This window comes from Schistocerca piceifrons, chromosome 5, assembly GCF_021461385.2.
Source record: "Schistocerca piceifrons isolate TAMUIC-IGC-003096 chromosome 5, iqSchPice1.1, whole genome shotgun sequence".
NCBI classification, from domain to species: Eukaryota; Metazoa; Arthropoda; class Insecta; order Orthoptera; family Acrididae; genus Schistocerca; species Schistocerca piceifrons.
The window spans coordinates 565,016,317-565,028,214 of NC_060142.1; the positions used below are offsets into that span (position 1 = coordinate 565,016,317).

The 11,898-nt window shown below is 40.5% G+C and overlaps 1 protein-coding gene across 4 annotated transcripts in view; it reads left to right on the forward strand.

Moving 5' to 3' along the window:
- Positions 1 to 11,898, forward strand: part of LOC124798017 (actin-related protein 8) — a 173,646-nt gene that overhangs the window by 45,928 nt on the left and 115,820 nt on the right. For all 4 annotated transcript variants that reach the window (XM_047261215.1, XM_047261216.1, XM_047261217.1 and 1 more), the window contains exon 5: positions 4,378 to 4,488. In XM_047261215.1, the coding sequence (XP_047117171.1) occupies positions 4,378 to 4,488 (111 nt within the window). The remainder of the gene's footprint in view (positions 1 to 4,377; positions 4,489 to 11,898) is intronic.

Genomic DNA, 11,898 nt, shown 5'->3' on the forward strand with positions numbered 1-11,898 from the left:
GTCATAATAATATTCCATGCTTACATTGTACGACAGTTGTGTTGATTCCTGGTTGGGTCTGAGATTTTCTCTGTTCAGGGACTGGGTGTTGTGTTGTCCTAATCATCATCATTTCATCTTCATCGACACGCAAGTTGCCGAAGTGGCGTCAAATCGAAAGACTTGCACCCAGCGAACGGTCTATCCAACGGGAGGCCCTAGTCACACATAATTTACATTTTTTTATTTGTACATTTTCGCTTAGTGAGAAAAATATATACTTAATAAATTTTTTTACACTTTTGCTAAATGAACCTGTCAGATTACACTGAAGAAAGTGGAAAGGGTTACATTGTGAACACCTTGAATGAACACTATCAAACTGATTCTCCAGTATTTCCATGCCTATGGAACATGTTGAATGAAATTTTGTTCTTATGCGAGTATAGTACAGTAAAAAACTGTTCCTACAGATGAAGAATGGTGTGGGTAAATGATAGCTGTTGGGTGTGTTTAATATAACTGGAACTTTCCAAGTAGAGGGCACAACAGTGGGTTCCGATAGGATGTGCCGTACAGCTTAACACAATCTTTCGGGCTTTGAGAAAGGTCAGATCCATAGCCTGAGCGACACGGTAACATCATACTGATAGATCACACAGACAAGTGGCACTAGGGAAATGACTGCAGAATGAGTGATGATGAGATGCATTCAGGACAACAGTGTGACATAAAGAGTAAGCATGGGTTCTTCCAGAAGGACCACATCATGAGAAGATTGTAGGACCATTCAACTGGGCCATGACAGTTAGATGGATGACAAGTGAGATCCAAGCAGAGGTTACACAGTGTCACAGTGAATCATCGGCAACAGATTACGGGAATATGGATTGAGATCTCGAATTTCTGTGTGTTGTTTTGCTGCTGACACAGTACCACAGACACCAAAGGTAGAGTAGAGTACTGGGATATGGAGTGATATTCTATGATATTCAGCAGTGGGTTTTGATTGTGTTTGTTGCTGTCAAATTGGGCCAATTCATCAAAGATTTTCTGGTGAAAAGGGTCAAGAAGTGGCAGTTCCTGAGACCGTACACCTGCAACGCCTGGAATTTGGGGTGTGTGGGGACTGATACAGTAATTGGTGAAGGGAGGCTGAACACTTGACAATATGTGGCAAGAATGGGAAACCCAGTTGTAATTTTCTTCATGATTAGGGTACCAAATGGCATAATACAGTGTGAATGCCATGAGAAATGTGTGGGTCCTAGACTGGCTTGTCCGATCTCCCGATTTACCTCCTATAGGGCCTCTGTGGGATGCTGTGGGAAGACATATGCTTTAATACTTTCAGGCATCAGTCTTCAAGAACTGACACAGCATGTGTTTCAGGCATAGCAAAAAATTCTTTAAGATGACATTTGGAGACTATTTGCTTCCATACCACAACAAATATAAGCAAGTATTTGTACCTTTAGGAGGGGAAGTTCACACCAAATACTGGTGTTGGTTGGTGATAGACATCAGTTCCAATGGGATGAAAGTTGAATAATTTAATTTAATACATGTTATGTGATGAATATTTCCACAAATTCTGATTAATATCTGATAGGTGCTTCATCTTGTAACACTTTACATTTTTCTTCATGTGTACTGTTTCTTTTGTAAAGTTTGTTGTCTTAATAGTCCCAATCATAGTGTCATAAAAATCACTAAATTTCTATTACCCTTGCAGTGCTATACCTCTACTAATTATTATACTTTTCCATAGTAAATAGGCACACACCACCTCCCTCTGTGTGTTGAATTCATGCAAGGTAGTGTATATGAACTAATGAAGCTAATCAAATTTCACACAGACTTTGAAGGTCTGTGTTGTCCATAAAGCTGATAGCTGGAGTGGGCAGCTTATACCAGACAATTACCCATGTGAAAATGTATACCCGTCATCAGCTGTACCTTTTCTAACTTCAGTTTACCATCTGTGACATGCTCTAGCTGTGATACTATTTCCAAACAAAACCCTTAGAGCCATAAAAAGAGATTACATTAATATCTTCATATTTAGTATTTATTTTTTCTTGTTGAGTTGTTCTACTTAAGGGATTTGGGGCCTTGTGAGTGAAGTTGACAGGAGACAACCCCCCCTCCCCTCCCTTTTAATTTTTCTTCGGCAGTCAAAAGATTGCAGTGTTCTACAGTGGCTGCCTTGGCTACCTGGTGTCTAAGTGATTCTCTTCAACTCTTGCAACATTATAAATACTTTTGAATTAGCACTAATTGTTATTAAACAAATTATTGCCTTGGCAGGCTTTTTTGTATCCTGCCCATGTAGGCTCATTAGTTGAAGAACAAAATAACATGAAAAGGATTCCAAATAGATCTACCATATATTGTAAATTTAAAACTTCTAAAACTTTCCTTATTCAACATCACGTTCTACAAACTGTTGTGTCATAATTTTGTCATGTCAGTTAGCTATTCATTTAAGCTCTTAATAAGAATCACTTAACTCTCTTCTTTTAACTTACTATTTTTCCCAGTTTTAAAAAGCATTTCAAAAATAGCAGTATTGTTGATCAGTTACTGAACTTGTGTAGTTTGTCTCAGTGTGAAAGTCCTCAGTGACTAACTGGATGAAGACATATGTTAGTAATGTATCAGAAACAATATCATTTTCATTGGGGCAATGAAAAATGCATTGGCAGTAGGATCTGAGGGATCTGAAATATAAAGTTTTGGAACATCACAACTATTGTTTAGATTTGGCACTTCCAGACTTTCCCTAGCTCCACATCTAAAACAATGTGAGAGGAGAAAAATCTAAGTGTAATGAAGTAGTTAACAGCAGCAGTAAATGAATATTTTCTAGATTTTCAGGAATCATACCTTGAGGATGGAATTTATTCACTGTAAAAAAAGTGCATTTTGACCTAAAAACACATATCTCTGCCACATCAAGAACTTCACATACAACTGTCATACTACTTTGACATAGGGGCAGAAGTTGTGAACCGAATCACAATCCTTAATTAGAATCGTTCCTTACCGTGATCGATAAGGAATCTTTTTTTTAAGGTAGACAAAAAGCTGTTCACTGTTCCCCCCTCACCCTAACCATTTGCTATAAAGGAAAACACAGGGTGATAGAAAGTAATTATATGAAGGGAGTAGGAGAAGCCTGCTGGGGAGAACACTGTGAAAGCTCAGTGTGGGAATAGCAGTTGGAATGATATGGGAACAGAAGGTTAGGGGAGGGTGCGTAGGAGGCCAGAACCAGCAGAGATTGAGACCAGGTGGGTTATAGGAACAAAGAATGTCATGACTTACCATTTACACAACTCAGGAAAGCTGTTATTCAAGGGTAGAAACCAAGTGGCGCAGATTGTGAAGCAACTGTTAAAGTCAACCATGTTTTGTTGTGCAACATCCTCAACAACAGGATGGCCTAGTTGGTCTTTGACCACAATTTGGCAGTGCCATACATGAGAATTGATAGTTTGTGGTAATACTTATGTAGAATACTGTGCACTAGTTGCAATACGGTTGATATGTAATGTAGCTGCTTTTACACATGGCTGTGCCTTTCATCGGGTAACAAATGCCAGTAGGTGGAAAACAGTTGTCACTCGGTGTTAATTAGAACTGGGACAACTAAATCACATTTCATTTTTTATTTGTCTTTGAGCCATATTTACTATAGTATTGGCCTTACACAGCGTATTTACATTTAAAATTAACAAAGCAAGCGTATGCTCTGACAAAAAATAGAGTGGGGTGGAAACATTGGAAAGTTGGCTGCCAGGACCCCAGTCACATTGTAAATGAAGAATATCCTCTCTACAATGCCACAACCCTATGGAAGTATCATCAAAATACATGTAGAACTATTTTGTTTTCAAATGCAAGATTTTCATTGCTATTTCCTCAAAGTCCTCCACTCTGAACCTAGAGGAGATCTCATAGCAACTCTGCCTGTTTGTATATAGAATATCATCTCCATATTGAAATTAAGTGATGGTATATGTGTGTGTTGACAGTTTGTTTGAATGTGTTGTTGAAGTGGGTGTCAAGCACTACAGTGGAGTTTTCTAGTGACGTCTGTGTTAAGAGAGATGTGACATCGAAACTGACTAGGAAATCACTCTTATCTAGATACATCCCTTGGAACACTTTCATAAGCTCTTCTGAGTTCTTAACATGCTGATGAAAATGGATCATTAGAAAGATCAGCTGCATTGCTAGATATTTGGTTATACCATCTGTCAGTGAATTTATTGTTTTGCAAGCGGCTTTATGACTACATTATTATAGTATTAAGAAACAATTTCACCAATAAAACTCATGTTTACTTTGAAGTTATCAATTTATCACTCATCTTTTTTTATTTCTTCCCAGCACTATAGAGCTGTTCTTGTAATACCAGATATATACAACCGACAACACCTAAAGGAGCTAACAACATTACTGCTGTGCAAAATTGGTTTTGGAGGATGTTTTCTGTTGCAGGTTAGTGTTCCTAGGATAAGGTAGTTTTGTATTCAAATACTCTCAGTATTTAAATCGTGTTTGTATATAATTTTAAGAACTTAAAACACTACTTTTTGTATTATTTAAAAAGTGGTTAGAATAACAATCGCAAATTAGAAAGCAAGTCATTCTGTATCCCACAGTCATTCAACTATTGATATCTTCCCATGTACATCAGCAAACAGTCACAGATTGCTGCTCACCCAATCTGTCAGATCATTTATGTATATTGAGAATAAGAGCAGCCCCACCACACTTGCCTGGGGCACTCCTGACAGTACTCTTGTCCAAAGAACACTCGTCATCAAGGACAGTGTACTGGGTTCTATTACTTAAGAAGTCTTTGAGCCTCTCATGTTTCTGGGAACCTGTTCCATGTGCTTAGACCTTTGTTAACAGTCTGCATTGGGGCACTATGGCAAACACATTCTAGAAATCTGGGAGTATGGAATCTACCCATTGCACTTCACACATGGTTCACAGGAGATCGTGCAATAAAAGGCCAAGCTGAGTTCCACACAAGTGATGCTTTCTATATCTGTGTTAATACGTGGGTGGAAGCTTTTCTGTGTGAAGGAAAGTTATTATGTCTGAAGTTAGAATAAGTTCAAGAATTCTACAGCATACCAATGATGAGGATGTGGATCTGTAATTTTATGGATCTGTTCTTTTACTCTTCTTGTAGAAAGGAGTCACTGCTGCTTTGTTCTAGTCACTTGGGATTTTGCACTGAGTGAGAGATTCATGAGAAGTGCAAGCTAAATAAATGGCCAGTGCTGTAGAGTACTCTTTGTAAAACTGAATTGGGATTCCGTCTGGACCTGGTCACTTATTTGTTTTCAACTCTTTGAGTTGTTTCTCAACACCAGGAATGCCTATTTCAGTGTCCATATAGGAGTGCAGTAGTCAAACAATGTATGATCCTCCTGCATGAATGATTTCTTGAATGAGAGATTTAAGACCTCGGGCTTCACTTGCGTTCCCACCCAAGACTGGTCAATGATTGACAGGACAGAAGCCTTTGACCCCCTTGGTAATTTTATGTAAGACCAAAATTTTCTCTGGTTCTCAGCAAGATATGTGGCTAAGGAATGGCATTGAAAGTTCTCTTATGGTTTGTGCATCAATCTTTTTATAGACCCACAAATTTTTCCACATTTTTTTTGCCCTTTCTCTTGATGAAAATGGCAGTTTTTGCTGAGGTGTGTGTTAGAAACAGTACAACCTGAGTGCTACTGTGATTTAGCATCATTTTATTTTCTGCAAGTGATGAATTTATGTCTTGAACTACACTATTTGGCACGTATCCTGTGTTTTGCATAATGTCCTTCACTATCAAGGTAGTGTCAACAGCAAGCAGAAGTATTTTAGAATCTCTTGTTGTATTAGAAGGCAAATCTTTTATAGATACTACATCAGTCCAAAAAGTTTCAAGGCAGGATTAATAAAAAAAGGTGGTGGTTTTAATGCATCATGTATTCAACATTGTCTCTCCATCAAATGAGTATGATGCACAGATGTTCAGACAACCTCGTCAAACTGTCAGAAAACTCCTTCTTTGGCATGTTGTTCAATCTGTGCGTCACTTTGGCTTGAATCAAACAATGGAAAATCCAGGATGGAATGCAACAATATTATGAGAAAGATAGCTGCTACTCACCATGCAATGGAGATGCTGAGTTACAGATAGGCACAACAAAAAGACTGTGAGGAAGTGAGCATTCAGCGAAAATAGACAACATACACACACACTCAAGCAAATACAACTCACACACATGACCACAGTCTCTGGCTGCTGAGGCCAGACTTCGAGCAGGAGCGCATGATGGGAGAGGCAACTAGGTGATGGTGGTAAGGAGTAGGCTGGTGCGAGAAGGGGAAGGGATAGCAGGGTAGGTTCCTCCCCCCCCCCCCCCCCCTCCTCTGAAGGAGGAAGGCTGTTTGAGGGCATGCTGGCGTCCCTTTTCAGCCGTAGGGTTTTTACATATTTATTTTTATTTGATACAGTTTATTTTTCCTGCAAGTGCGTTGTTATATATGGGTGACAATTTCGTTACTGCAGGTTTTTAGCAAAAAAACAAAAACAGTTACAATAACATAATAAAATTTAAGTATATAAAAGAAGAAAAAGTATAAATAAGTGTGTATGTTTGTGTTTGTTTGTGTGTCTATCGACCTGCCAGCGCTTTTGTTTGGTAAGTTTCATCATCTTTCTTTTTAGATATAAGAAAAAGTATAAAGTACACAATGTATGTAATGATGAAAGAGAAGACACATATAGAATACAAAAACAGGTTAACATTATAGGAATTAATTGGGTAATTAACTTAAATATATGCAATGTCCCCCCCATGAACCATGGACCTTGCCGTTGGTGGGGAGGCTTGCGTGCCTCAGCGATACAGATAGCCGTACCGTAGGTGCAACCACAACGGAGGGGTATCTGTTGAGAGGCCAGACAAACGTGTGGTTCCTGAAGAGGGGCAGCAGCCTTTTCAGTAGTTGCAAGGGCAACAGTCTGGATGATTGACTGATCTGGCCTTGTAACAATAACCAAAACGGCCTTGCTGTGCTGGTACTGCGAACGGCTGAAAGCAAGGGGAAACTACAGCCGTAATTTTTCCCGAGGGCATGCAGCTTTACTGTATGATTACATGATGATGGCGTCCTCTTGGGTAAAATATTCCGGAGGTAAAATAGTCCCCCATTCGGATCTCCGGGCGGGGACTACTCAAGAGGATGTCGTTATCAGGAGAAAGAAAACTGGCGTTCTACGGATCGGAGCGTGGAATGTCAGATCCCTTAATCGGGCAGGTAGGTTAGAAAATTTAAAAAGGGAAATGGATAGGTTGAAGTTAGATATAGTGGGAATTAGTGAAGTTCGGTGGCAGGAGGAACAAGACTTCTGGTCAGGTGACTACAGGGTTATAAACACAAAATCAAATAGGGGTAATGCAGGAGTAGGTTTAATAATGAATAGGAAAATAGGAATGCGGGTAAGCTACTACAAACAGCATAGTGAACGCATTATTGTGGCCAAGATAGATACGAAGCCCACGCCTACTACAGTAGTACAAGTTTATATGCCAACTAGCTCTGCAGATGATGAAGAAATTGAAGAAATGTATGATGAAATAAAAGAAATTATTCAGATTGTGAAGGGAGACGAAAATTTAATAGTCATGGGTGACTGGAATTCGAGTGTAGGAAAAGGGAGAGAAGGAAACACAGTAGGTGAATATGGATTGGGGGACAGAAATGAAAGAGGAAGCTGCCTGGTCGAATTTTGCACAGAGCACAACATAATCATAACTAACACTTGGTTTAAGAATCATCAAAGAAGGTTGTATACATGGAAGAACCCTGGAGATACTAAAAGGTATCAGATAGATTATATAATGGTAAGACAGAGATTTAGGAACCAGGTTTTAAATTGTAAGACATTTCCAGGGGCAGATGTGGACTCTGACCACAATCTATTGATTATGACCTGTAGATTAAAACTGAAGAAACTGCAAAAAGGTGGGAATTTAAGGAGATGGGACCTGGATAAACTAAAAGAACCAGAGGTTGTACAGAGATTCAGGGAGAGCATAAGGGAGCAATTGACAGGAATGGGGGAAATAAATACAGTAGAAGAAGAATGGGTAGCTTTGAGGGATGAAGTAGTGAAGGCAGCAGAGGATCAAGTAGGTAAAAAGACGAGGGCTAGTAGAAATCCTTGGGTAACAGAAGAAATATTGAATTTAATTGATGAAAGGAGAAAATATAAAAATGCAGTAAGTGAAACAGGCAAAAAGGAATTCAAACGTCTCAAAAATGAGATCGACAGGAAGTGCAAAATGGCTAAGCAGAGATGGCTAGAGGACAAATGTAAGGATGTAGAGGCCTATCTCCCTAGGGGTAAGATAGATACCGCCTACAGGAAAATTAAAGAGACTTTTGGAGATAAGAGAACGACTTGTATGAATATCAAGAGCTCAGATGGAAACCCAGTTCTAAGCAAAGAAGGGAAAGCAGAAAGGCGGAAGGAGTATATAGAGGGTCTATACAAGGGCGATGGACTTGAGGACAATATTATGGAAATGGAAGAGGATGTAGATGAAGATGAAATGGGAGATACGATACTGCGTGAAGAGTTTGACAGAGCACTGAAAGACCTGAGTCGAAACAAGGCCCCAGGAGTAGACAATATTCCATTGGAACTACTGACGGCCGTGGGAGAGCCAGTCCTGACAAAACTCTACCATCTGGTGAGCAAGATGTATGAAACAGGCGAAATACCCTCAGACTTCAAGAAGAATATAATAATTCCAATCCCAAAGAAAGCAGGTGTTGACAGATGTGAAAATTACCGAACTATCAGCTTAATAAGTCACAGCTGCAAAATACAAACACGAATTCTTTACAGACGAATGGAAAAACTAGTAGAAGCCAACCTCGGGGAAGATCAGTTTGGATTCCGTAGAAACACTGGAACACGTGAGGCAATACTGACCTTACGACTTATCTTAGAAGAAAGATTAAGGAAAGGCAAACCTACGTTTCTAGCATTTGTAGACTTAGAGAAAGCTTTTGACAATGTTGACTGGAATACTCTCTTTCAAATTCTAAAGGTGGCAGGGGTAAAATACAGGGAGCGAAAGGCTATTTACAATTTGTACAGAAGCCAGATGGCAGTTATAAGAGTCGAGGGACATGAAAGGGAAGCAGTGGTTGGGAAGGGAGTAAGACAGGGTTGTAGCCTCTCCCCGATGTTGTTCAATCTGTATATTGAGCAAGCAGTAAAGGAAACAAAAGAAACATTCGGAGTAGGTATTAAAATTCATGGAGAAGAAATAAAAACTTTGAGGTTCGCCGATGACATTGTAATTCTGTCAGAGACAGCAAAGGACTTGGAAGAGCAGTTGAATGGAATGGACAGTGTCTTGAAAGGAGGATATAAGATGAACATCAACAAAAGCAAAACAAGGATAATGGAATGTAGTCTAATTAAGTCGGGTGATGCTGAGGGAATTAGATTAGGAAATGAGGCGCTTAAAGTAGTAAAGGAGTTTTGCTATTTGGGGAGCAAAATAACTGATGATGGTCGAAGTAGAGAGGATATAAAATGTAGGCTGGCAATGGCAAGGAAAGCGTTTCTGAAGAAGAGAAATTTGTTAACATCCAGTATTGATTTAAGTGTCAGGAAGTCATTTCTGAAAGTATTCGTATGGAGTGTAGCCATGTATGGAAGTGAAACATGGACGATAAATAGTTTGGACAAGAAGAGAATAGAAGCTTTCGAAATGTGGTGCTACAGAAGAATGCTGAAGATTAGATGGGTAGATCACGTAACTAATGAGGAAGTATTGAATAGGATTGGGGAGAAGAGAAGTTTTTGGCACAACTTGACCAGAAGAAGGGATCGGTTGGTAGGACATGTTCTGAGGCATCAAGGGATCACCAATTTAGTATTGGAGGGCAGCGTGGATGGTAAAAATCGTAGAGGGAGACCAAGAGATGAATACACTAAGCAGATTCAGAAGGATGTAGGTTGCAGAAGGTACTGGGAGATGAAAAAGCTTGCACAGGATAGAGTAGCATGGAGAGCTGCATCAAACCAGTCTCAGGACTGAAGACCACAACAACAACAACATATGCAATGTATATATGTTTATGTATGTGGTGTGAGAAAATTAATCTGTTGTGTATTTCGGATTCTGAGCGTAGCTGGCTTTACAATTTTTTTATATTAATTTAAAATATATACAAATAAATATATATATGTATTACATATATCTAAAAACAAAGATGATGTAACTTACCAATCGAAAGCGTTGGCATGTTGATAGACACACAAACAAACACAAACACACACACAAAATTCAAGCTTTCACAACCAATGGTTGCTTCATCAGGAAAGAGGGAAGGAGAGGGAAAGACAAAAGGATGTGGGTTTTAAGGGAGAGGGTAAGGAGTTATTCCAATCCCGGGAGCGGAAAGACTTACCTTAGGGGGAAAAAAGGACAGGTATATACACACACACACACACACACACACACACACACATATCCATCCGCACATATACAGACACAAGCAGACATTTGTAAAGGCAAAGAGTTTGGGCAGAGATGTCAGTCGAGGCGGAAGTACAGAGGCAGAGATGTTGTTGAATGACAGGTGAGGTATGAGCGGTGGCAACTTGAAATTAGCGGAGGTTGAGGCCTGGTGGGTAACAGGAAGAGAGGATATACTGAAGGGCAAGTTCCCATCTCCGGAGTTCTGACAGGTTGGTGTTAGTGGGAAGTATCCAGATAACCTGGATGGTGTAACACTGTGCCAAGATGTGCTGGCCGTGCACCAAGGCATGTTTAGCCACAGGGTGATCCTCATTACCAACAAACACTGTCTGCCTGTGTCCATTCATGCGAATGGACAGTTTGTTGCTGGTCATTCCCACATAGAAAGCTTCACAGTGTAGGCAGGTCAGTTGGTAAATCACGTGGGTGCTTTCACACGTGGCTCTGCCTTTGATTGTGTACACCTTCCGGGTTACATTACTGGAGTAGGTGGTGGTGGGAGGTGTGCATGGGACAGGTTTTACATCGGGTGCGGTTACAAGGGTAGGTAGGAGCCAGAGGGTAGGGAGGTGGTTTGGGGATTTCATAGGGATGAACCAAGAGGTTATGAAGGTTCGGTGGCCGGCGGAAAGACACTCTTGGTGGAGTGGGGAGGATTTCATGAAGGATGGATCTCATTTCAGGGCAGGATTTGAGGAAGTCTTATCCCTGCTGGAGAGCCACATTCAGAGCCTGATCCAGACCTGGAAAGTATCCTGTCACAAGTGGGGCACTTTTGGGGTTCTTCTGTGGGTGGTTCTGGGTTTGAGGGGATGAGGAAGTGGCTCTGGTAATTTGCTTCTGTACCAGGTCGGGAGGGTAGTTGCGGGATGCGAAAGCTGTTTTCAGGTTGTTGGTGTAATAGTTCAGAGATTCCGGACTGGAGCAGATTCGTTTGCCACGAAGACCTAGGCTGTAGGGAAGGGACCGTTTGATGTGGAATGGGTGGCAGCTGTCATAATGGAGGTACTGTTGCTTGTTGGTGGGTTTGATGTGGATGGATGTGTGAAGCTGGCCATTGGACAGATGGAGGTCAACGTCAAGGAAAGTGGCGTGGGATTTGGAGTAGGAGCAGGTGAATCTGATGGAACCAAAGGAGTTGAGGTTGGAGAGGAAATTCTGGAGTTCTTCTTCACTGTGAGTCCAGATCATGAAGATGTCATCAATAAATCTGTACCAAACTTTGGGTTGGCAGATCTGGGTAACCAAGAAGGCTTTCTCTAAGCGACCCATGAATAGGTTGGCGTATGACGGGGCCATCCTGGTACCCATGGCTGTTCCCTTTAAT